At 36.5% G+C, this 25,203-nt stretch overlaps 4 protein-coding genes and 1 long non-coding RNA gene across 7 annotated transcripts; 1 reads left to right on the forward strand and 4 right to left on the reverse strand.

The window, feature by feature from the left end:
- Positions 1-202: 202 nt before the first annotated feature.
- On the reverse strand, positions 203-3,506 carry LOC124434708 (mediator of RNA polymerase II transcription subunit 19-like). Its single transcript, XM_046984609.1, has 9 exons — positions 3,250-3,506; positions 2,553-2,678; positions 2,447-2,480; positions 2,046-2,142; positions 1,818-1,917; positions 1,309-1,358; positions 913-969; positions 795-844; positions 203-673 (listed from the first exon to the last, which is right to left on the reverse strand). The coding sequence occupies exons 1-8, from the start codon at positions 3,467-3,469 to the stop codon at positions 824-826; spliced, it is 705 nt and encodes a 234-aa protein (XP_046840565.1). The 5' UTR covers positions 3,470-3,506; the 3' UTR covers positions 203-673; positions 795-823.
- An 897-nt stretch (positions 3,507-4,403) lies between these two features.
- LOC124434712 lies at positions 4,404-5,668 on the reverse strand. 2 transcript variants are annotated; one of them, XM_046984616.1, is made up of 6 exons: positions 5,518-5,665; positions 5,328-5,363; positions 5,125-5,241; positions 4,899-4,991; positions 4,693-4,818; positions 4,404-4,572 (listed from the first exon to the last, which is right to left on the reverse strand). In XM_046984616.1, exons 1-6 carry the CDS (start codon positions 5,588-5,590, stop codon positions 4,565-4,567), a joined length of 453 nt encoding a protein of 150 aa, XP_046840572.1. In that variant the 5' UTR covers positions 5,591-5,665; the 3' UTR covers positions 4,404-4,564. The 2 variants fall into 2 exon arrangements, with proteins under 2 accessions (XP_046840572.1, XP_046840573.1); XM_046984617.1 differs by lacking the exon at positions 5,328-5,363 and having other exon boundaries at positions 5,518-5,668.
- A 304-nt stretch (positions 5,669-5,972) lies between these two features.
- On the reverse strand, positions 5,973-13,340 carry LOC124434706. Of its 2 annotated transcripts, XM_046984605.1 has the most exons (10): positions 12,922-13,340; positions 12,391-12,477; positions 11,214-11,306; positions 10,855-10,911; positions 10,630-10,674; positions 10,471-10,530; positions 10,024-10,107; positions 7,611-7,718; positions 7,117-7,209; positions 5,973-6,243 (listed from the first exon to the last, which is right to left on the reverse strand). In XM_046984605.1, the coding sequence occupies exons 1-10, from the start codon at positions 12,995-12,997 to the stop codon at positions 6,101-6,103; spliced, it is 846 nt and encodes a 281-aa protein (XP_046840561.1). In that variant the 5' UTR covers positions 12,998-13,340; the 3' UTR covers positions 5,973-6,100. The 2 variants fall into 2 exon arrangements, with proteins under 2 accessions (XP_046840561.1, XP_046840562.1); XM_046984606.1 differs by lacking the exon at positions 10,855-10,911 and having other exon boundaries at positions 12,922-13,338.
- Positions 9,517-10,486, forward strand: LOC124434720. Its single transcript, XR_006944866.1, has 2 exons — positions 9,517-9,793; positions 10,086-10,486. It is a non-coding gene; the product is annotated as an uncharacterized LOC124434720 (long non-coding RNA).
- A 1,630-nt stretch (positions 13,341-14,970) lies between the features above and the next one.
- On the reverse strand, positions 14,971-25,120 carry LOC124434695 (TBCC domain-containing protein 1-like). The gene is made up of 19 exons (XM_046984588.1): positions 24,940-25,120; positions 24,724-24,785; positions 24,575-24,637; positions 24,194-24,291; positions 23,905-24,013; positions 23,729-23,789; positions 23,542-23,617; positions 23,341-23,443; positions 22,629-22,689; positions 21,633-21,786; positions 20,028-20,157; positions 18,312-18,360; positions 18,149-18,228; positions 17,943-18,065; positions 17,363-17,544; positions 16,906-16,997; positions 16,701-16,756; positions 16,121-16,214; positions 14,971-15,988 (listed from the first exon to the last, which is right to left on the reverse strand). Exons 1-19 carry the CDS (start codon positions 25,024-25,026, stop codon positions 15,905-15,907), a joined length of 1,764 nt encoding a protein of 587 aa, XP_046840544.1. The 5' UTR covers positions 25,027-25,120; the 3' UTR covers positions 14,971-15,904.
- Between the last annotated feature and the right edge of the window lie 83 nt (positions 25,121-25,203).

A 25,203-nucleotide genomic window follows, 5' to 3' on the forward strand; every position in this document is an offset into this window, starting at 1 on the left:
ACCAACTTCGGCTGGCAGGCAGGGACTGCAGAGCTTGTCTAACTGAGGAGGGGGAGGGAGGGAGAGGAGAGCAGCATCAGGACATACTCTATATGAGAGACGCTGAATTTTACTCAATGAATTGCATGTCCTTGGAAAAACTCGCCCTTCCTCCAAATCATCACAACCTTAAAACGTAGTTTTGAAACATTGCAAACTGGTATAGCATTTTACTGAATTATTATTCCATTTTCATAGAAACGACAACTTTACCAAATCAAAGATGCATGGGGTAGTTATTAAATGCCTTTAGTTGACTTTAGCTAAACATGCACCATCAGAATAATAAAATGTACACAATTTTCCCATACAAAAAAATATTTAAAATGTCACTATTAGGTAGTGGTTTTATTCATCGCATTGTTCGTGTGAGAATGTGCAAAGTTATATGTATTTGAGTTCTGTACCAGAATGCAAAGCGTTTCTTGCTTTAGCCACAGTGATGATGTAACATCAACTTTCGCCAAGAACGGAAACGATCCATTTCAAGCGATGAGAATTTTCGCAGCGGACAAAAAATTGCAAAAAATGCGTGAATTTCAGTGTTCGCCATGTTGTGTATATATATATATATATACATATATATAAATAATGAACGGCATTTGAAACATTTTGCCGCCTGTACACGTATCATCTAGTAGAAAAAATAAGAATTGGTCAGATACGTTTCAGTTACATATAAGATCACTTTGACATCAACTCTTGAAACGTCGACAAAGAAAAATGGAAAAAAAACCAAAAGAAGGCTCACTTACTTTAAAATTACCTAAAATAAATACTGCCTTCATAAGCTCTCAGCTTTTTCCTAAAACAGAAATGACGCCAACAGTCTAAAACACGAAGTTTTCTTTTGACTCAATCAGGCTTCAATACCTTCTTTTTTCGCTTCTCTTTCTTCTTTTTCTTCTTCTCCCCATCTTCCTGTTTTTTCTTTAAAATGATGAAAAAAGCATTTTGAAATCGCAATCTCTTAAAAATGGTAGGAATAATTGGTTTAAAATTTTTACAGGAATGGTGCAAAAAATTTTAGGGGGGTGGGGTGAACAGGTAAGGTAGTGACGTAAGACAAAGTAAGGGTCTAGATTTTAGGAAAACTCAGAAAAACTCAGTTCAACTGCACTACTGCTTAGTTTTGCTAAAAATTGGGGGAGTTTAACGATTCTTAGAGGATGAACAATCTATTAATGGGGGTTAAATATGATGTTTGGGGGTGGTACTCCCAAGAAACTCCATCCATGAGTGAAGTCAATTTGAGCTTCGACATCTTACAGATTTCTTAGACTTTTTTTCAAGTGTTCCTTCTTGACTCTTTGGTTTTTCTAAAGTGATCAACACCAACATTTGAGTATGGGAATGCAACATAAGTATGTTTAAAGTAAATGGTTTGAATCATTTACTTTAAACATGCTTATGTTGCATTTCCATACTCAAATGCAATATAAGTATGTTTGCTAAGTAATTATGCTGATCGAATAACCAAGTATCACTAAAAGTCTTCTTGGTTTTACACTATATTTAAACTTGAGTCTACACATATATTTTACTAATTTTAGGTTAGTGTCTTCATTAACAGAGATCTGATGTTAATATTCCAATTAACTCTTAGAGTTCTTTAGAAGTGATCTTATTATTGCATTGTTAAATATTTCAGGGCAATACCCTGATCAAGAACGATCCTTTATTGAAACTTTTAAAAACTTCACAACTTTCTTCAATGTGCACTTGTAATTTATGCAGTACAAGGCACAGAAACACCATGAACAAGCACTTGTTCTCACCTTCGACAGCTTTTCCATCGATATGATCTTTTTTATGTTTTTTGTGTTTATGTTTTTTCTTTGAAGGCTGTTGATTAACAAACTTGAATTGATCAGGAACCTGAAAAGTACATGGCATTAAAACAAACTATCAAAAGAATACATGATTCAACATTAATATTGAATGATATAAATAAGAAAACAGCTAGCAAATGAAAAGCAAAAAGGAAGAAAGCAACTTAGTTTTACAGGGCCAGGGTTCAGGCGAAATCCAGCCAGTTGATGACCAGATACGGGAACCAGTTCCTTCCCACCAATGGGTGGTTTGTTTATTAGAGCTTGAAGACTGTAATAAACAAGAAATCATCATAAATGCAAATAATAATTATGAGAAATGATATTAAAACTTCTTGTTTTTAATTCAGTTTATAAAACTATGTCCTTATATTTTGTCTTTCCTTCTGGCAACAATAAATGTTAAAGAGTGCCTAGTTCTTTGTCTTTTAATCAGTACTATCAGGACTTGAACACATCCTCTTGGTTAACATTTTACATGGTACACAGACAGCTTTAATTCTTTGTTGTCCATTAATCACAATGTAAATACCCTGAAACAATTGTTGATGAAAACTACAGACAAAATTTTATACCCCTCATTCGCATTCCCTGGTACATCAACAAGACCTAAAATATATGCAAAGAATGAAGTGCTTGACAATTTTAATACGCAGAACTGAGAAAAATATGCATGATTACCGGGGAGGTGAGTAAGAAATGAGCTCAAGCTTTCTTTTGTTTTTCTTCCAAAAAACTTTTGATATGCCTGTTCCATACCATGTTCGACCAATAAATTGGCGCTTCCTGTCTCTGCCTTTGTATCATCTGTGAAGAATAAGAAAAAATACCCTTGTACGGCAAAATACATCTGTCACATAAAATATGATCCTTTAATCCATTAGCCTCCAGCTCAGTGAAAATAAATAGCTTCACCAAAAGTGATGCGTAATTGAAGCTTGAATGCCTCGGTGGGTCCTCCTAAGCTAATGTAGTCATTAGAACTAATTTGATATGTAAAACTTACTTTTGTTTTAAGGTTTTATACAGTAGGAAATACTGACATAATACAACTATACTTCTTGAATTTATATCATTCCATATACGTTCATCCTTCTCAATATGAATGATCCAAATACATAAATGTATTCACCAATTTAAATGAACTTAAATTAGTAAATATTTTAATAATTATTATTATGATGACTTACTAAACTTTCATTGTCTTCTCTATTATCGCATCAAACCGAAAGCACAATTATTAATTGTCAATTACGTACAATCGAAGTAAAATTTTAGATGCTTTCACAGGCTAAACAAAATCCATCGGTAATTCGCATGAATCATTAACGCTCATGTTTTAAGCTTTTTTCACAAAGCAAAATAGAAAAATGTATACCTAAAGTATCATCAATGTTATGATAATAGAATTCTGTTAACGTTTGACATGACTTGGTGGTCTTTGTCACCATATTACTAGTAGCTGTAGGTTGGCATGTCTCTGAACCTTCATTAGGATTTATTGTTTTACCCTTTGTTACTGTTCGCTTACGCGACGGCGACAAATTCAAATCGTTTGTAGAAGAAAATGAACTATCAAAGCCGCTCGATACCTCCATTTAGTCGCCATTTGTAATTTCTGCTCCAGTTAATGTAGAGATCAGTGACGGATTGAAAAGTTGCTGCCATGGTGATGTGATGGCGCATCATGGCGCACATGGAGGCGCACATGGAGGGAACTGTAACTTACCAATTACCATGAAAGTTGGAACATTACGGTAGGAACTTACTATCAAAAGTAAAAAATGCGAAGCTAACTCAATTCAATGCCTTTATTTATTCTGACAAGAATTTCTACTTAATAAAGAAAGCTTTTTTGCAAACTAAGCATGTGCATTTCGTTCTTTGGCAGGCTATGTCTAAAAGGCATACACATCTTCGAAAAGTTATGGAAAAGTTGTCTTTTTAAGGAAACAAAAATTTTTTTTCATCACACAGTTTTCTAAATCCCATAAAAATTTCTAATTATTAGTTAAGCAAAATTCTCGCATTCCCGGTTATCCACCCCTCTCCCTATTTTCTAACAATTTGTGTTATACATTACCGAGTTACAAAGTACGGACAGTGTGGTGGCCAACACGTACGTTGTTGTGTAAATTACTGTTCGTTAGCATTTCGCAACATATTGTTTATTTGTAAGGCTCGATGAACTCAGATATATCTACGTAACATAAACACATAAATGCTCTCTTTCAAGTAACTGTATTCTCTCTTCGCAGGATTTTGAAGGTAACCATAATCACATGGACAAACTTTGATTCACAATGTCATTTTGGAAGAACATCGCAGTCGCGGTTTACGCGAACATGGAATAGACAAGAGATGCTCGACCACACATTAAATGGCTCAAATATCATGTTGACATGTATGCATAAAAATTATGTTCGGGCTTCGGTCGTAATCATTTGATTAACCAAAAGATCACTAGTGACAAGTAGAGAAAACTCCCGTATCATTACAAAATGCAAAGATTTAGAACAAGAAGATCTGATGTAATTGGTAAAAATTTTATTACTATAGAACTATCATACAACGTAAATAAAAAAGCTTTATAAGTTTGTAAATTAAGTAGCACGTTAAAATATATGTAACGAGTACATCCAGTCGCTGTTGTCTTCAATAGCACATAGAATGACATATGAAGCAAGTCATGGCTAGTTACCTGAAACATGTTTTCAAATTGTAACAATAAGTTTACATTACTTTGGATCAATAATGACTGTCATTGTTTTTTGTATAAATAAACGACATTATAAGTCATAAAAAGCATCCTTATACTCACCGTAATCATGGCAGCTGTTACAAGTTTCAGGGCACAACTTTCTCGTGCCTTTCATTGCTTTGACAAAGTTACAGTCTTCTTTAACGGCATCCCCACTGCAAAGATCTGTATCTATGTCTTTGCATGCTAAATACAAGTTGAACAAACATTCTTCAGTAACATACTTGTTTCAAACGACACTTAGAGCAAACATTTCAAATACTTACGAGGACAATTGCTCTTATCGATATCTTTCGCCTCGTCACCATTCCAACAGCAACCAAATGGGTATTCCTCAGGGCACCGAGGAGGAGCAAACTCTGTGAAGTAGGAATCGAAATGAAATGATGTGATGCAACGATTGTACATACAAAAAGTTATAGACTGATGAATTTTTTTGTTTGGTCGACAGCCGTTATAATTGCTTATAATTAACAACGGTCAACGACTTACGAGGGCATTCTCCACACAATCTTGGGCATTGACTTTTAATAACATCATATTGGCAATCTTTATTTCGGTCGCGAGATTTGCATATATCATCATCTTTCCTTCCCGAACAATCGACGCCTTAAATTAAAGTTCAGATGTATTATTGAATCAACTTACACAGCATGAAATTGGCTATAAATTTCAGTGGCAGAAAATGAACTTACGGCGAAATGAAGGACTGTTGTTGTTATTCAAAAAATCTAACAAAATATGGTATAAAATAATTAACAATCAGCCTTCGCTTGTTTGCCTAAATGGTTTTAGTAATTTTGCAAGTTTATACATAGCAGTTCTGCTCTTTCTACATCTTTGTGAAACAAGTGCAAAATGCAGAAGTATGAATACATATCTTACCTGAATCAAGATAATACGCCGACACAGCATAACAGGCAAGGCTCAAAAGCAGAATCTTGTACATACAATACATGATGACTTTATAACAGTTTCACAATTGATGTTTCCTACTGTACTGATCACTTGTTGATTGCAAAACTCTGAATGAATGAATGGTTCTGCACGAAGCTTCTTTTATAACAAGTTTACCGGAAAATCGTCACATCATGCATAAAGGGGCCGAGCGACATCGAACGTTACAATGGCGTAGGTGTTTTCCCTTTGCCAAGTGGCATCGTGCTTTCTTTTTTACCAAAAATAATTTTGTCATGCCACGTGCTTGACTTCAGTCAATTCTATTTTCGATTTTTGTTGTAGGAACGTGTACGAATGCCAGTCATTAAGATGACAGTTGACATTTCATATTTGTTCACCCATGCGATATACCCCGGTCTGTTCAATATGGTCAATTAATATCAGACATACGTAACATTTATTATCATAATTTTTCAAATACATTTGAAACATCCACATTCAGGTCAGTATGAAATACATACATTTTGCATGGTTTCCACGGTCATATTGATGTATTTAAAGTAAACGATCACTGTCTCTCGCTGTAATCATTGCACGCCCCACACCACAGTGGACAAAGCTGTCGGGTGTATAAACTGTTCTTTTCATGTAAGTCGCAATCTTTTAATATAGCCTTTCTGGCACAGATGCGGTCGCTTCTATTTCTGCAAGCTAGACAAAAACAAAGGGCTCGTCATTAGTAAATACTCGTCTGGAAATTTCAGCAAGTCATTGAGACAAGGAGTCAATAATTCAAGGATTAATTAACCGTTTAACCACATACAAAACTATAACTTTTATAGAATAGGGAGGTTATAAGATCTTTCGTATCAAAACTGTTCTGTCCTTCGTAAAAATCTATGATGAATGAGAACTTTTGATACTAGCCTGTATTACAGAATACGAGTATTGCCGGAGCAGTCAATTGACGGGAGTTGGGTGCATGTATGTTCATATATTTATCAAAAGAAGTCAGTCGCGCACAACGGAAAATGTGAATAACCCCCTCCCCACAATTAACGCCCTAGTTACGGCACTGACGACTCCTGTTTAGTAAACCATTCAACTAGCCAGCCCGTAAAAATATCCCACTACGCAAGTTTTGATATTATTGTTTTCAAATTATCATTTAGTTCAGGGGTCTCCAAACTTTATAGCCGGAGGGCCACATGAACTTTCATCCAGCATGTTGAGGGCCGAAGAATATAAAAAATTTCCACGTTATCCTTCAGCTTTTTAAATTTCGCAGTGTGCTTGAAACGGAAGTAGGGAGTTGGGAGAAAAATTGACGTAAGCCACCCAAGCTAGTTGGCTTGCGACATAACGTGAACTTTCTGCACAAAATTTATTTTGTTTAATAATATTATTATTTTTGCTGAAGTGCCTCTGCGGGCCGGATTGAGAAGCCCAACGGGCCGCATCTGGCCCACGGGCCGTAGTTTGGAGACCCCTGATTTAGTTCTTTGAAAAGTGATTGTTTTCACAGTATTTGCATAACAGGAGTTAAAAATCGAGCTGGCTAAAAGGCCACTGCTGACAACATACGAGGACAATTAGACTTCTCTTGATCCAAAGCCTCTGTTCCATCAAAGCAGCAACCATATTCATATGACGATGGACATATGGTTTTTTGTGGAGCTATATAAAAAAAGGAATACTATGTATGTCAAGGTCCGCATTTCGAAATATATTACGTTTTTATTTTCTCTACATCCAATCAAATTTAACATTATTTCCCGTAAATTTTGGCTAGTTAGTGGTTAGGATAATATATTTGATTCGCGTCAAATAGAAATTCGGCAAAAATGACCGTTACTATTGCGTGTACAAATGCTTCTTGTGTGTCTTCCAGAAGACTCGCACGATGCATAATGACGTTTGTTTGTTTTAGTTCAGCCAATTGCATGATTGAATTCGTCATTGATTGTGAGAGAAACTATTTTATTCTTTATTAAAGTTGAAGGAGCCTTCTAATTTGAAATGAACAGGCCATTCAAAATGAAACAAAGAACTCGTGTTTAACTAAACACGATACTTACAGCAAAATCCGCACGTTTTTGAACAGAGTTTGCGACCAATATCTTGCTCGCAACATCCGATTGATTTCCAAAACCAGCAATAACGACCAGTGTCTCGACAACCTTGGTCTAAATAACGAAAAAGTATTAAATGCGTGGGAAAAAAACGGATTGACAGGGTTTGGGTTAATCTGAAAAAAAACCAGTTGCTTCTCTGGCTTGATGAACTTGAACAACGTGTCATGCGTACACAAAAGTATTTCTTAGTTCAAGGACATGGGTATTTCCATATCATATGCAAAATAAGTATCATGCTCTGTGTAAATGTAAAATCTCCAACGATTTAGTATTTTTTAGGTAAATCAGGCAACGCTATCATTTGTAAATTGTTTTTCATACATCATAATCTAGCGAGTATAAGTCTTTTTAAACAAACTTTATGGAAAGGATCAAGTCAAGATGAAAGTAATTGCCATTTGACATAACTAAATGCAATGAGTACAACGTCAAGGATCGTAGCGAAATCACTGGCGATTTGACCGAGCATCTTCTCAGACGATGCTACAATAGCACGAGATGTCCACTCGAATCAACGGGAAACGTTTAACTGAATGTCGTTTGATTTGATTTTTTTTTGTCTTCAAGTAAAATGATATAAATAATACGCGTCGATCTGCATAATAACGTCATTCTTTTGTCGTTATATCAAAGCCGTTAGACAGTGTTCGTTAGACTGATTCGAAAATCGAACCATGAAAAATAGATACAATTTGCGTACTACAAATGTTGGCACAAAACTGCACTATACAAACATACAGTCTGCGATGCAGGCTAGCACAAAACGCGATGCGATCTTGTAATTTTCATTTGGCGATTTGCCTGTCTCGAACTTTTTCACGTAAAATTTCAAGACATGAAAATGTAAATAATTTTGTCATGTCATAATTTACTTTTGCGAAATAACTGATATAGTTGTATCACTTGTAGAACAGTGTAAGTATGAAAAAGGAATAATTTGCTGATTTAGTATAATTTGAATGGCTTTTAAAGAGTTGTAACGATATCGATAGATATATCGTTCAAGGGCGTATGCTACTATTCTACCGTTAAAAGGCAAAAGACGTCACACAGACTAATTAAACTAATAGCCTTTGTTCTTAACCTCAATAGTGCGATACTTTAACAAATGCAAAACTCATATTTATCTCCTAAATAGTCGTGCTTAACTCTTTGTTATCTGCACAAAAATACACGACTAAAAGTTTGCATTTTACTGCGAAACATTGCCAAGCCATGAATAACCGCTTGAGTTAAACCCTCCCACGTTGCTGGATAAAGCTTTGCCAAGTTATCCCACACATCAATAAACACGTGTTTTCTTAGATTGTTAAATAGACAATATTGTCGATATGGTCAAAACAATATGGTTGATTTCTTCTTTAAATGAAAATGACGAAGCCACTGGTCAAGTGTTTAGTAAATTTATCGAAATACTTACGGGCACAGATATCTCAAATAACTTTAACAAAAACGAGTAAAAAACACTTGGCTTATGTCATGCTGCTTTTTGGAATCTGTCGCAATTAGTCAGTTAGTCAAAAATTGTAAACAGTCATTAAATGTGTCGGTTGGCATAGCGTGGGTAAGTACCGCCCAAAGATATGTTTAACAGGTCAGCGAAGAGAAGTAGATAACGGTAAATAAGCTGACCAATGTTTCAAAATTATACGTCCGTATTTTAAAAGCTCACTCACACTTACTCTTATTGAGTAGGGCTTCATTATCATTTGAATATACAGTAGTTTTACTCCACTGATTGCTTGATTTGAAATATGTCAAAAAAAGCCACTTCTAATTGACGGAGAAATAACTTTGTCATTGATTAGTGGGGGAATGCGAGTGAGTAAATGTGTCAGTAAATGTGACACTGTGAGTGAGGGGTGAACTTTTAGAACGCAGGCGATAGTCTTCACAAGAAGCACGGTTTACATGTCTGGCAGTATCTTTCAAGTGGTTGTCTTGCAGGACTGTAAAAGCCGCTCATTCCATGCTGAGGCCTAAGCCACTAAAGACTACAAGCATCAATACAATTCTATTATACTTCTTAATACATTTCTTATACATGGTAACACAAAGAACGCCGAAATTGCTGTCGTTATGCCCGATGTGTCATTTCTTTTCGGAAACTTGAACTACAAGCAACTGTTAAGTATTACAATTTCATGTATTTGTTGATTTAATGATGTTTGCAATCGCGATTTCAAACATTGCTTTGAAACTAGGAAAAGAAATCACTTGCGAAAAATGGAATAAAGTGAAATGAAATACACACGTGTAATTCAAAACACTCTTAATTCGATTTATTATAACCCAGTGAATATTGTTCAGCCGCTGTAACACGTGTCGCGGGCGGCTATCCACAAAAGCAACTTACATTTCCCACTTGATATTGGTCTCCATGTCGCTTTCTTAGACGGTTTTCTTTTCGTTTTGTAGGTCGCCTTGTCATTATATCTGTCTATTACGCGAAATAAATTCACAATTTAAAATCATTTTTTGTATTAGAAATTGCGAATGTATAGTAATGTGGCTCAAAACTATATACAATGTGGCATTTCATATTCTCGAAATGGCAGTGGTATTACGGTATATTAGTGTATATTACGGTATCAATGTTAAGCTGTTAATTCGTTTTCCAGACGAACTGAGGTTTTCGTAGTTTTAATTATCGCAGTAAAGAGGGGGCGAAAGCCTCACGCTGCAAATAAATTTTATCCGGTCTGCTATAGCAACTTTTGCTTTAACTTTAGTTTCGGCGACACTAAAGATTAATGTTCAAAATAGAATTTAAAAAAATGAAGACAAAACTCAATATAAGTACCATTTCGTGAACTATAGCTGGTCTTTTCAACGACTGTTTCTTGCGGATATGTTACTCGCCCTCAATATCAAAAAAAGAACAATTACAAAGAAAAACTGGAAAGACTAAAAAGAAGAAAGCTAGCATCTCACGATGCAATATTTTCCCCTTGATATATACCAGAGCTCGCAGAGTATTCGCTGAATCTGGATCTCGTCCGAGGACCTAAAGGAGAATGCATAACTTATAAACAAAGGCGTCCGGGACGGGGGGAAATGACGAGGGTGCCAACTCCCCCCCCTCAAAAAAAAAAAATTTAAGCAAAGTAACTCTAACGTCTTAGAGTTTTTGACTAAATAAGCTAAAATACCAATTCAGTTTAGCAATAGTTGAAGACAAGCGTACCCTTCAAATACGTTCTTGTCTCTCGTCTGAATGGTACGTTAGAGTGTGTATTCCAACCTTTGATACAAATTTGATACAAATTTGTTAGCAATGATTCAAGACCTAACATGTAACATAAACTCATATATACATGAGATAAGGAAGATTGAGAAAAAACTTTAAGCTCGCAAGGTGATCGAATGGTATTCGAATTTCAAGGGACATAAGTAATTTATCTCACGAACAAGTCGACGCAGAACCCTCCCCCCTCTCCAACAGCTGTTACTGTAATCAACTGTGACCAACTGGACATGGGCATGGTTTTAAAGTGGAACGAAAGGATAAGGGGGTAGGGGGGTGACTACACTTGTAAAGCAAACCTGATTGTTGGTTGTGATGATTTGCAGTATTCTGACGTTCGCTGTAAGTCGACCAATGTCTGTAGGATTCAGTGTCACCTCGACGTCTATGTGCTAAAATATATTAACAATTTAGTCATCCATTTCATTTTTCCCTAATTCTTTTTCTCTGAAAGTTAATTCTCCGTTAAGCATTTCGTTTAACCCTATTGATCCCATTCTATCCATGCAAAACAATGGATATAAAAGGAACTTAATAAATAAGGCATCCGTGAATGTCCCCCAAACCATCGTATTCTACGCCGCTGCCATTAAATATAGAGCAGGTGAACGAATGAGTTCAAAAAAGTCGAAAGAAGTTTTTCCTCTCGTTCCAGGCTCCCACAAGCTTCTTATCTTGAAACTATTTCCCCAAAGACGGACATAGTAGTTATTTTTTCACTAATAAGCAGTTTTCGAATCAAAGCCATTTTTCATCTGGTCTTAAATGACGTCAATAACGTCCATTGTGAAGTTTCACTTTCTCAATTTCGTAAACCCTCGATATCTTGACTATCCTCGTTCTCAATCTCAGCGAGCCTTGGCTTAAATATGCCTTAAAGTATGCGAGCAAAAACCTTAACTCAAGTAATATCAACTGTGTTCGTACGAGTAATTTAAGCTTGAAAATACAACTTGCAACTCTGCAATATAATTGGACTACTAACTTTCTTATGCGAACACGGCCTCAACCCAATGATTTTGAAACCAAAACCGCGTGAAGAAATTCGAGGATTGGAAGAACAGAACAATAGTTTATTTTACTATTTTACAAAATGTTTCAGTGATCAAGACGTGTTAATTTTGACTGTTTAGCACAGAATGAGATTAGCAACCCACTAACAGTTGTAAATTACATTCTTAAAATGAGGTTGAATGAGTTTGATGAAAGAAATTATTTACACTGCATAAAACCAACAATGCTTCGTGATAGCAAAAGTTTAAACAGGGGCAAAAGAGGACAAGAGAGTTTGACATTTTATAAAGGTAACTGGATAATATAAACAGACTCAAAAAAGATGATTATTTTGACGTCATTATGCCGAACGATAAATTGATACAAATCACTGATAACATTCCCTTGATGTTGTTAATTGTCATCGACAATATAACTGAATGATAAGCTTAATTTCTAGGTTAATAATATGGCTATACGTACATTTCGGAGCTTCGGGAACTTCGTGAACTGAAACGACAGATGAGTGGTCATCTCTTTTATGAAAAGATTTCTCCTTTTGGAAATAATCTAAAATCAAGAAAATAAGACATTTCTCTTATTTTTAATAATTCTCTTTTTAAAAATATGCTAGTATACACACTGGTCTTACTTAAAAACCTCTGAATCAATGTCAAATTTTAACTTTGATAAAAATAACGGAAATTTCTTTATTTAAATGGCAAAATTTGGTACTTTGCAAAAATTCTACCGTCAGATTGTTCAACATTAACCAAGCTCTTTTGCAGGAGATAAAGTTTGTTTCAAAAAGACCTACAGCTCTTTTGAGCGAAAATCACAAGTTAAAATCCAAAACTGTATTTAGAATATGACTGAAACCATGAAGTCATTGAGTCCAATCGTAATTTTATTTTACCCCAAACTCATTTGAAATGCTCCTGTAAACATGAATATCGAAGAGAGATGGGAAAAAAACAAAATATTCGTGGGAAAAGAAATTGAAAAGTATCTTACCATGACGGAAACATTGCGACTCGTTTGCCAGAAACAACAAGACAAGTACTAACACGCCACAACATAAACAGCTCATGTCAACACAGTGAGCAAAGTTTTAATGCTTTCAAATGATGTACTTCGTCCACCGGGCAAAAAAGAACACACTATTTCTCTAACATGAACAACACAAGCAGTTCGCGTCACTGGTCAAGTTTTTACAATTCCCCGCATTTTATGTGTTGGGTTAGGTCGGTTGGCGACATGTTGATTGACGAAGAAAAATAAAATACTTTGTGATTCAAGGAAATTAGTCCACTTGTCTCGAACACTTCAGTCTGCAAAGGCAAGATAAGAAAATGCACGACAAACCACAAGCAAAGTAGACGACAGACACAGGAGGTCAAACGGACATGATACAAACGTTAAAAAAAGATCTAAGAATTTCCATCACATGAAAGCAAGCAAAATCATATCAATTTAACAACACATGAATTTTGCATTTGCAGTGAATTTGGTACTTCGTCCTTTCTTATGACATCTCACTGTGTTTAAATTCAAAATGAATTTGATTATCTGATCCCCCGCATGGAGTCAAAGCCGGTCATTTTGGCAAAGCGCAATCTACAAGATAATACGCTATAAATTCTGACATCATCATCAATAAAATTATTGCATTTTTCACATTGTTCACCAGCACGCAAATTAGCTAAAGAGTGCGACATAGTAGACTGCGCGGGTTCTCTTTTGGTCCTGGATTCATTACAACCGTGTTATCATAGATAAATTTATAAGTATTGCAGACAATTCTCGTTCTCTGTTGCTCCAAAATTCTTTGCTACCACGTTATAGGTACAATTATAGGTAATGTAAAGAATTTTGTCGTTCTCTGTTTGTTCAGGATTCTCTGCCATGTGATCAGCTCGAAGAATACTGGGGTTTTATGACGTATTTTACATCACTGTAATGATCTCGTTGTTCACTCTTGCCATTAGGAAATATGAGTGTGGAAATCGAAGGACAACAAGATCGTTGTTAGATAAAGCTAACAACTCAGATAATTATGGCAGTGTAGGAAGTAGTGAACGAATAACTTAGTTCGAGAGTGCTCCTTGCTTTATCAACACGGAGAGATAGTAAATTAGTTTGTATGTATCATAGGTATAGCAAGGACCATTCTCGCATTCAGCTATTCGTTCATTACTTTTTACACTAAAAAAAATGATCTGAGTTATTAACTTTATCTAACGACTATCTTGTTGCTTTCGATTTCCAAACTCATATTTCCAAATGGCAAGAGCGAATGAGATCATTATGGTGATATCAAATAGATCATATGGCTTTGCGTCAAGAAGACGAACTCATCGAGCAGTGGCGCATGTTGTGGGAGGGGTTGCAATAGAGCAGTGGCGCATGTTGTGGGAGGGTGGTTGCAATCGAGCAGTGGCGCATGTTGTGGGAGGGGGAGAGGGTGAGGTTGCAATCGAGCAGTGGCGCATATTGTGTGGGAGGGTGAGGTTGCAATCGAGCAGTGGTGCATGTTGTGGGAGAGGGGGGTGAGGTTGCAATCGAGCAGTGGTGCATGTTGTGGGTGGTGAGGTAGAAAACAAAAGAAGTTAGACCGACTAAAACCATGGGCCTTTATATGAAATAAAGACTACTACAAAAAGTCGGTCCCAAAACGTAGAACCCCTTCTCAAGTTTTGTTTGCATGGGCGTCTCCGTTATTGAAATTAATGCTCTCTAAATGCCAGGTTCAGTTAATTGATCGCACTTATCGACTTGTCAAAAAATTACTTGGGGGTTAAAAAGCGCGTGACGCGAATTATTGCGGACTATGTTGGTGTTCAATTTTCCAGTCGAGAATAATCCAAAGAATCAATGAAATGCATGCAATGCAGATGAGATGATTTTTTTTACTTCAATGGATCATATCTATCAACATGTTCAAGTAAATTATCGAAGAAACACGTGCATCAAAACGTCAGTATTGCAAGTCACTGAGTGATCGTAAGAAGACAAAAACGACTTAATGTTAACAGTTATACGAGTCAATTGTTTACATAGAAATGTAGTTGATGGCAAAATTATTCTAGTTTCTGTTTGAAGTCATTTTTTACTTTTTACGTAAAAATGTAGTTGATGGCAACATTATTCAAGTTTCTGTTTGAAGTCATTTTTTACTTTTGAATTCATTTAACGCGCTGAACAGATTCATTCGGTTTAACCGGTAACAAACGGTAAAAATTTTCCATATTCAGTATTAACTAAGAAACCAGCAAGTGCGTCAGTCTTGCCATGACGCACGGACATAACTCAAAGAGGTGAAGGGTGTGAACGCGTAAAAAATATCTTTGAAAAAAAGGCTCTTCTTAAAGAAAGTGTCTCGTGAAAGTATTTCAACGAACAACAAAACAATCATTTCAAAAAAAGTGTTTAAATTCTGAAATACACATCACTAACGTGGGAAACTCGTTAATTGGGGGGGGGGGCACATATTCATTCATCTACGCATGTCTTAATTCGTAGGAAACAATTGATTTTAAAACAACTTAATACGACAGAACATGAATATATGAAAATGTCCCCCCGACCAATTATCGAGTTTCGTACACCATTGCACAATTACTAAGTCGTAATTTAGATAATCTATAGAAGACGATAAATCATCAAATCTAAATTCAGAAGTAAATTAATACGTTTATCTATAATGTACGTCAGGGATTATGAAGTACAAAAGCTTCATGAATGGCGGGAAAAACTATTCAAATCGATTCCAAAAAAAGGATTATATTCTCACTCGCAGATTATCCGTCGCAGATATGATCGCAAAGAATTTATTGCAAGCAGCCAAACTCACGGTTTACCACGATTTCAGTGCAGAAAATTGATAGTGCTCTCGCAGCGCTCCTCATACCAATTGGACAGCGGCATAGCAGAGGCTCTTAACACCAACTGGTCAGCGGTATTCATAAGACATTCACCATTAACATTAACAAATAAATCATATATTGTTTTGTTTTGCGTGGGTTAAAGCAGGCAGTAAGCCTTCCAGTTGATGGGCATTGCCAGTATCTGAAAGCCATTCCTAGTAAACATGTGGAAACATGTGGAAACATGTGGAAACATGTGGAAACAGGACAAAATGATAGCAGTCATGGAATATAAAACAAATTTGTTTAGTGGAAGTTTGAAAAAATCACAGACAAAAATCAATAACCTGAAAGCGATGTTGAACGGCCGCCTGTAGTTGTTTACGCTGTGATTTTGACAACTTCGAATCACGTACTAACTGATGCCAGTCTTCGACTCGCCTAAAATTACACAACGCACGCACAACTGACTAAAAATGAGATAAAGTCAATTTTTGCTGAAGCCAAGGGAAACAACGAACACAAACAAAGAGAAATTTCAGGAATGCATGATGACGCAAGCGAGCACTATTCGGTTTGTTGAATAAACTTGAATATAGCTTCAATTTTTTGGAAATAAAGTTTTCTGTGACAGGTTTTAGAAAATCTACGATGAAACAAACTCCCATAATGAAAACTGAAGATATGAGTTATGAAAAAAAACAAGACGCAATAATTTCCTTGGTGACTATTCGACTCCAATGACAATGATTCTGAATTAGAGTCGAAATATCACCAATTGATTGACTGAGTTTGGCGTTTTTCGTAGGAGAATCTTTCACTCTATATTCTGTAAAACGAATTTTAGCGTGTTGTATGTTTTACGATCAAATGAATAAATATTTACATAGCTCTATACAACTTTGTTTTAATGATTACTTAACTCACTTTTCGCGAGAAAGAAGAGCAAGTTCATATTTCTCAGGTAACGGAACGGGACATCTCTAAAAACAATGGGAAAATTCGCTGTGATGAAACATGTAAAACCGACTGTATACAAATACATTTAAACATCAATTCAAATGATTATTCGCCTAAAGCAAAGTCACTTGATGTATGAAATTCCCAGCTAAATACGGTCCAGCTAAGTTACCTTCGTTTTCCCTCTCATGTCAAACGGAATGGAAAACGTGAAAAATGCACTTGGGTCCATTTCTTGGAACACGTGACTCTCATCGTCATGACCTGAAACCATGAAAAACTCGTGAAATGTACCCTTAACTTGAAGTTCTCTTTTCTATAACTTTTAAAATTGTCATATTTGGAATGTTATTTCGGCAAATCAAAGACTTTACTTTGGCGCGCAGGTTTCACAATCAATTCGAAACAGAGTATAGAAACTGATTTCAACTCTCAGTAAGCGCTCTAAATGGCAGTTTTCAATGCAAGCCCAAATGTTTCAATGACGCGAGTCCGTCTTAGTCCGTTCCCCAGAAGAAGAAAATAAACCCAGGAGTTTAGGTGAGTTGTTTGAACTTGATATGGTATTAAGCTTTATGGGAAAAAACCCCCAAAGAAATAGACAATGATACGAGAGTCAATAAACTCACCCAGCAACAAAGGATTATTCCATTCATTCACATTCGCCGACAGTCCCGACATCAACATATGAGACTCCAACATTGGATAATACGTGTGATAAGGAGCAAAAGTTAGATTCTCGTTCCCAGTGCCACCAAACAACAATGGCCGCGTCATTGTACAGACGTGGAAGATGCAATCACTACATCCACTGAAATGTATTAAGAAAGATCAATCAAATTAGGCAGCGTAATTTTTCATTGGAAGTCGGAATATATTATTAAACCACCTCAGACAGAAGCAAGGTTTCGTTGTAGAACTTCGCCCAGTAAATTCGCATGCGTGTTGTGAAAATATACCAGCGAATGAGGAAATATGTTTTTTTCGCGAAAGGAAAGCAAAGAACATGCATTTCAGGAATTCAAGCAGTCCAAATCAAACAAACAATGAGAAAAATTGACAAAAAATCTAAGTCTAAAAAGCAAAAACTGCTGAAAGTATGCGCACTGTACCGTTGAAGTCGAAAGAATCAAATGGTTACATTGAAAATCGGTTACTAAGATTACATCAAGACAATGGAACATGTGAAAAAATATTACACTCTTTTACCTGACAGTAAGTCGATTACACATGGCAATTACTGTGACATTTTCACAACCAAAGACATTCACTGTCGTTTTAACGGTCCCCAAAACTATCGTTGAATTGTGACATTTTTCTAATGTCGCTGACCTAAAGACAAATGTCACCTTCACAAAAGCATGGACATTTCGGCAGCAGTAAGACCAAAGGGATGAGGGGGTTGACATACATACCAAACTGGAGCAAGAAGGTATATGTAGGAGTAATGACAACGATGGACTTTTATGTTGATGTCGATTAAATGATCCCCAGCCTAGAAACACAAACGAAAGAGCAAAGTTGGTGAAAATGACTGACCTACAAGAATCGAAAGCAAAAGTCACATCAACTAATAACCTTGGCGATGGTCTGTTTACAGATTTGATAAAGTATCACCAAACGATTTCTAAAATCGACAGATTTTTTCACATAAATCTGCGTCGTGTCGTAAGTAATAATAATACGTACAAGCAATAATCATAAACAATTATACCAATAATGATAACAATAATAAACAATAATAAAAATTACGCACGATCTTTCGAGAGAAAATCTTTTTCTTGTTTGTAGATGTTGATCGTCGAGGTTAGTTAGTGCAGTCGTGAGAAGGACAGTTGCTGTTAACTCTGAAGATAACTACAGCTAGGGATGTCGAAACGTTAGTCAACACTAACACCAACAAGTAGTGAGAAGGACAGTTGCTGTTAACTCTGAAGATAACTACCGCTAGGGATGTCGAAACGTTAATCAACACTAACACCAACAAGTAGTGAGAAGGACAGTTGCTGTTAACTCTGAAGATAACTACCGCTAGGGATGTCGAAACGTTAGTCAACACTAACACCAACAAGTAGTGAGAAGGACAGTTGCTGTTAACTCTGAAGATAACTACCACTAGGGATGTCAAAACGTTAATCAACACTAACACCAACAGTGAGAAGGACAGTTGCTGTTAACTCTGAAGATAACTACCGCTAGGGATGTCGAAACGTTATTCAACACTAACACCAACAAGTAGTGAGAAGGACAGTTGCTGTTAACTCTGAAGATAACTACCGCTAGGGATGTCGAAACGTTAGTCAACACTAACACCAACAAGTAGTGAGAAGGACAGTTGCTGTTAACTCTGAAGATAACTACCGCTAGGGATGTCGAAACGTTAGTCAACACTAACACCAACAAGTCGTGAGAAGGACAGTTGCTGTTAACTCTGAAGATAACTACCGCTAGGGATGTCGAAACGTTAGTCAACACTAACACCAACAAGTCGTGAGAAGGGCAGTTGCTGTTAACTCTGAAGATAACTACCGCTAGGGATGTCGAAACGTTAGTCAACACTAACACCAACAAGTAGTGAGATGGACAGTTGCTGTTAACTCTGAAGATAACTACCGCTAGGGATGTCGAAACGTTAGTCAACACTAACACCAACAAGTCGTGAGAAGGGCAGTTGCTGTTAACTCTGAAGATAACTACCGCTAGGGATGTCGAAACGTTAGTCAACACTAACACCAACAAGTAGTGAGAAGGACAGTTGCTGTTAACTCTGAAGATAACTACCGCTAGGGATGTCGAAACGTTAGTCAACACTAACACCAACAAGTAGTGAGAAGGACAGTTGTTAACTCTGAAGATAACTACCGCTAGGGATGTCGAAACGTTAATCAACACTAACACCAACAAGTAGTGAGAAGGACAGTTGCTGTTAACTCTGAAGATAACTACCGCTAGGGATGTCGAAACGTTAGTCAACACTAACACCAACAAGTAGTGAGAAGGACAGTTGCTGTTAACTCTGAAGATAACTACCGCTAGGGATGTCGAAACGTTAGTCAACACTAACACCAAAAAGTAGTGAGAAGGACAGTTGCTGTTAACTCTGAAGATAACTACCGCTAGGGATGTCGAAACTTCAGTCAACACTAACACCAACATTTTTTCACAAGACTGCACCAGCTCGGACAATCTACTTATACAAACATGTAACGATACTCCCGGGCTCAAACGATTCATCTTCGAAAAATGGTTTCACATTAAAAATGGTGTTCTGTATATTCGTGAACTTCCACCTACCTTGGTGGAGCGTATTTTGTGTTCTTAATTATTCTACCGCCAACCGTGCCACCTTGAAGCGTCGTCTCGTGTTTTTCAGGGTGCTTACATGTCTGTTCTGTTTCTTCGAGACTTTGACTTAAATCCAAGACTAACAATTAAAAATTGAAAAATCTTTCACATTTAATGGTTCGCTCGACAGGAAAGAATCATAAACCCTTCAATTGTAATATAGTAATAAGTGCGAAGATTTTATTGGTCGAGAATTTACGTCACAGTTCACAGAATAGGGACCTCAAGATTTCACGACGCGCGTTACAACGACGCGAGCTTGGCGCGCATGGCCTGGTGCGAATGCGTCCGCGTGTCATTGTAAGTTAAGTCATTAAGATTGGATTTCCTTAACGACGCGAACTTGTGAGTTCACTACCTATACTTTCAAAAAAATGGCCTCCTTCAAAAAAACAAGAAATGCTATAGCTGTTGCGTATGACGCCACTTTGATAAACGAAGAAGAATTGATGAGCAATCACTTGATGATGATGAAAACTGTTCTGCCATTTTCTTGCCTTGCTAAAAGCAAAAATGTAAACATATTTTACTCGCAGATAAATATCAACACATCAATTACATACCAGACTCCACAGACAATTGTAACAGGTGAATTAAAAGCTGAATACTTACTTTAAAACTTTTTTTGTGAAAAATTCCACCTTCGATCTAGGACGACGTGGGATTAAGCAAAGACGCCGCGTAGTAGAAGCACGACAAAACTCCACGACGCACGCACATGCGCATTGGTTTAAAATTCATTTCCGCTCGCGTTGTAGATGAGCGCGTCGTCAAATCTTAAGGTCACTAATGTCAAATTCACCGCAACAAAGCAAGCAATCCAATCCACACTTAAACTTTAAGCATTCACAAGTTAACTACAAAATCACCGCAACAAAGCAAGCAATGAAAGAATGTTTTATGCAGTGCGGTGTTTGAAATTAAATGAAGATATGATCTTCACACTTTGCTGGACAATTTAAGCAATTGTCTCATGAGCCTGAAAAATTCAGGTGACTGAAAAACCCCGTTGAGTCACCTGAATTTTTCAAGTTCATGAGACAATTGCTTAAATTGTCCAGCAAAGTGCGAAGATCATATCTTCATTTAAAAGCAAGCAATCCAATCCACACTTAAACTTTAAGCATTCACAAGTTAACTACAAAATCACCGCAACAAAGCAAGCAATCCAATCCACACTTAAACTTAAAGCATTCACAAGTTAACTACAAAATCACCGCAACAAAGCAAGCAATCCAATCCACACTTAAACTTAAAGCATTCACAAGTTAACTACAAAATCACCGCAACAAAGCAAGCAATCCAATCCACACTTAAACTTAAAGCATTCACAAGTTAACTACAAAATCACCGCAACAAAGCAAGCAATCCAACCACACTTAAACTTAAAGCATTCACAAGTTAACTAAAACATACAAAACTCGGTTTTGATACACATTAAAAAATCGATGAATCATCTATGATTTGAAATAAAAACCAATGTTGTCTTTTCCTTCGCCTCGGTTGCGACGGCAGTCTGGGAACACACTGGGAACATAGTACATTGATACTTACTGTCTGTTTTACCGTGAGTACTTGTTTCCATGGTACCGCCGTTACGCGCCTTTAAACCATCGGAAAGTAAGCACGCGGATACGCCAAAAGGACTGACACTGAGATTTGATCGGATCCATGATTTAAGATGACGAAAAGACCACGTGCGAGACAGCTGTGAACAAAATGAAGAATTACTATTGGGGGAGAGCTCATGATGTCATATCACGTTAGGTGCGGTGAAATGATTTCTAATGGAAGATAAAATTTTGCCTGCTGTAGAAATTCTTGTTGCTAACTATCATTTACATCAAAAAGGAGCAGCTAAGCGCTTAAGCCTGGTTCTCACAAAGTCGTCCGAGTCGTTTCAGTCGTGCCAAAATTTCACAGACGACCCGCGCGACCGTATGAGAACATTTTAAAGACGACCGGGATGACCTCAAATGACTCACACGACTAAAACGACTGAGGTCGCTTGGATAGAACTTTGCTATATCCGGACGACCGAAACCACCGTTGAGAAAAGCAAACGACCTTTTTATGGCGCAAAACGATTTGACGAAGCAAATAGCTAGCCAAAAGAATTTGTCTTTGATAAACAGCAGCTGCCGTTTCTAAATGTTTCGCGAAAAAATTAATTAAGCAGTCTTTCGACAGCGCTAGTACGAATATACGAGAATTACATAGTTTGAGTCCTCCCAACGTTTTGAAAAACAACGTAATCACTAGGAACGATTCGGATGACTCAAGCAACTTAATGAGAACCAGACTTTACTAAGCGTGTTGTAACAAAACTGAATTTACAACGACACAAGAAGATAATACAATTTAAACTTTTGAAAACAAACTACTGTCTAAGATGCTAGAAAAATTCCACGAAGTGGTTAAAACTCAGAGCCATTTCAGCGTTTCATTAAAACTTTACTGGTCGTGTCATGAGGTAAGCTCAACAGAAAAAGCGACTTTTCCCACTCTCATACTTAAAAGAATTTGGAACTTAAATTCAAATTTTCGCACCGTCGAGTATCCATCGCCTTTGGACGAGATTGCAGCAAGTTTTTGCAAGTCAGATACGGACCTAAATAAAATGAAAAGAAAAATTGTGCATTGGATCACTTAAGCACTAAGAGTTAGCAGAACAAATTGAAGAAAACATGAATGCTATAACACGTATATCAATGCTATAACATGTACATAAAAGCTATAACATGTACATAAAAGCTACAACATGTACATAAAAGCTACAACATGTACATGAATGCTACAACATGTACATCATGGCTATAACGTGTACATCATGGCTATAACATGTACATTAGGGATATAACGTGTACATCATGGCTATAACATGTACATCATGGCTATAACGTGTACATCATGGCTATAACGTGTACATCATGGCTATAACGTGTACATCATGGCTATAACGTGTACATCATGGCTATAACGTGTACATCAATACTATAATGTGTTCATCAAATAAAACGCAAAAATTCGCTAATTAATTGATCAAATCATTAATATTCATAATTGAAAATATAGAAAACACAATCACAAATGCACATTTTAAGTCCCCTTCAAGGCGTTCTTGGCATCTCTTCTAATTTCAAGAGCAGTTCAATTACAAATTCACAGTTTCAAGTAGTTCAAGAACTGGCAAAAGTCCTGAACTAAAGGCCCCAAAAGACAGAAACATACTCATATTACATAGATGATAAATCTTAGTCACCTTTTATCAAAGGATCCTGCAATTAAAAAGCCTAAAGCATGAACTGCTTCGTCTGTTAAAGTTGGATCACTTCCTCTGCCACCAAGTGAAGAGGAATATGATTCTAGAGGGAAAAATAATTGCAACAAATGAATACATGGCAAATACTGCAAAATTCATGAAACTTTTCAAATATATGACAAGTATATGACAAGTATTTACCCGGTTGAGAGACAAGCTCCAATATGTCCTCCAAATGATTGACAACAAACATCAATTGACCATGTTCATCTAAACTCTGTGGTATTCATGGTGATTAGAATTATTCTAATGAACATTCAAGATGAAGGAGAAGCATATTGTTCCCTTTCTGAAATAAGATTCTAACATGATCCTAACATGATCTGACCTTAGATCCAATCATCCCCTTACGATCCAAATCAATTGGGGATCGATTTTTTGTAGGCCATCTATGTTACATAGAGCATTATGAAGGAAAATAAACGAATATCAAATCATGTTCACTTTACTCATTAATTTTGTACTTGTTTTAAATTTCTTTCATGAAAAACAATAAAAAGATACTCTTCTCCACCAACGAGACTTTCCCTCAACGAGATCTTGTGAACTTGTTGAATGTACAGAAATATAATGAATTCAAGCATGCTGACGGAAACTCCTGATTTTAGACGTTCTAAATAAACAGGTGGAGCAGTATGAGTAATGGAAGCTAATGGAAGCTAGTGAAAGCTATAATTTTTCCTTCATTCCTAACAATTTCCTAAAAAAATGATCCAAAAGCTGTCTTGACCTTAAGATTGTTACAAATATGAAATATCTTGCTTTAACAAGACATGTATTTTGATGCTTTTACCTTTATCTTCAGCTGTCGAACATTTTGCGCAATCCTCTTTCCATTTGAGCTGTGTTGTACAGCTATCTTCAGCAACCATGTCAAACGTCTCAAAATACCTTTTCAAAACGAGGAGGTGATTTAGAAAAATGGTTTGAGAATTTGCAAATAAATCATAATTACATGCTATGGGAAAAATTGAAACATTTATTTTAAATTTATATGTTTCTTGTAGTTAATATACGTATATAAGAAATAAAAGATGTTTTTCATGTTCCTGCCGGCTTATGCAACCTTAGAGACTTGTTCTCAGATTGTACTGATCTGCTTTTGAGTTCTCTCACAGGTCTCCTCAGTTTGCATAAACAACAGCTTGTAATCAACAGCTCAATACCAACTCACATCCATGAAAGTTCCTCGGACATTTTGAATTTTTCACATGCCACATGTTTCCAAATGGGATAGCTAAAGATGAAAATTTAGAAAAAAATCAAAATGAATCCAATGAAATTACAGTCTTTCGTAATTGACTTCGAAAAATAATTTTTTACCTGAGGCGGGGATAACCAGCATTTCCTTTGGTTCTAGCATAGGTGTTCAGCTTTTGAAGATTCTAAATTGCGATAAAATTTCCCAATGAGAATAAACATAGCGTAAAACCGCAAAGTTTTGACTTTTTGAGTTAATTTGAAATAAGACATTCAACATCAGTACATTTAAAGATAATACATACAGGTTTAGAGTTTCACTAAGTTGAACAAACTTACACTCAATGTCAGCTTGGCTGGCGGCGGCATTTGAATAGTGCTAACATCAAAAGGTTCTGATCTAACCCATAACTTCACATTCACCATTTTCTAAGGTCAAAAACCGAACACAGAAAGCCAAACATTCATTTGCTTTTGTAAAATTTCTCCGCCATATTGGTAATTGGTGAACAATGAACTACGGGATATAGAACAGTACCGGGTTTATGTCCTCGAGGTGGGAGTATGAAAACATAAGCAGGCATTCTCTCAAAAAAAGAGTAT

The sequence above is a fragment of the Xenia sp. Carnegie-2017 genome, unplaced genomic scaffold, assembly GCF_021976095.1.
Source record: "Xenia sp. Carnegie-2017 unplaced genomic scaffold, XeniaSp_v1 HiC_scaffold_14, whole genome shotgun sequence".
NCBI lineage: Eukaryota > Metazoa > Cnidaria > Anthozoa > Malacalcyonacea > Xeniidae > Xenia > Xenia sp. Carnegie-2017.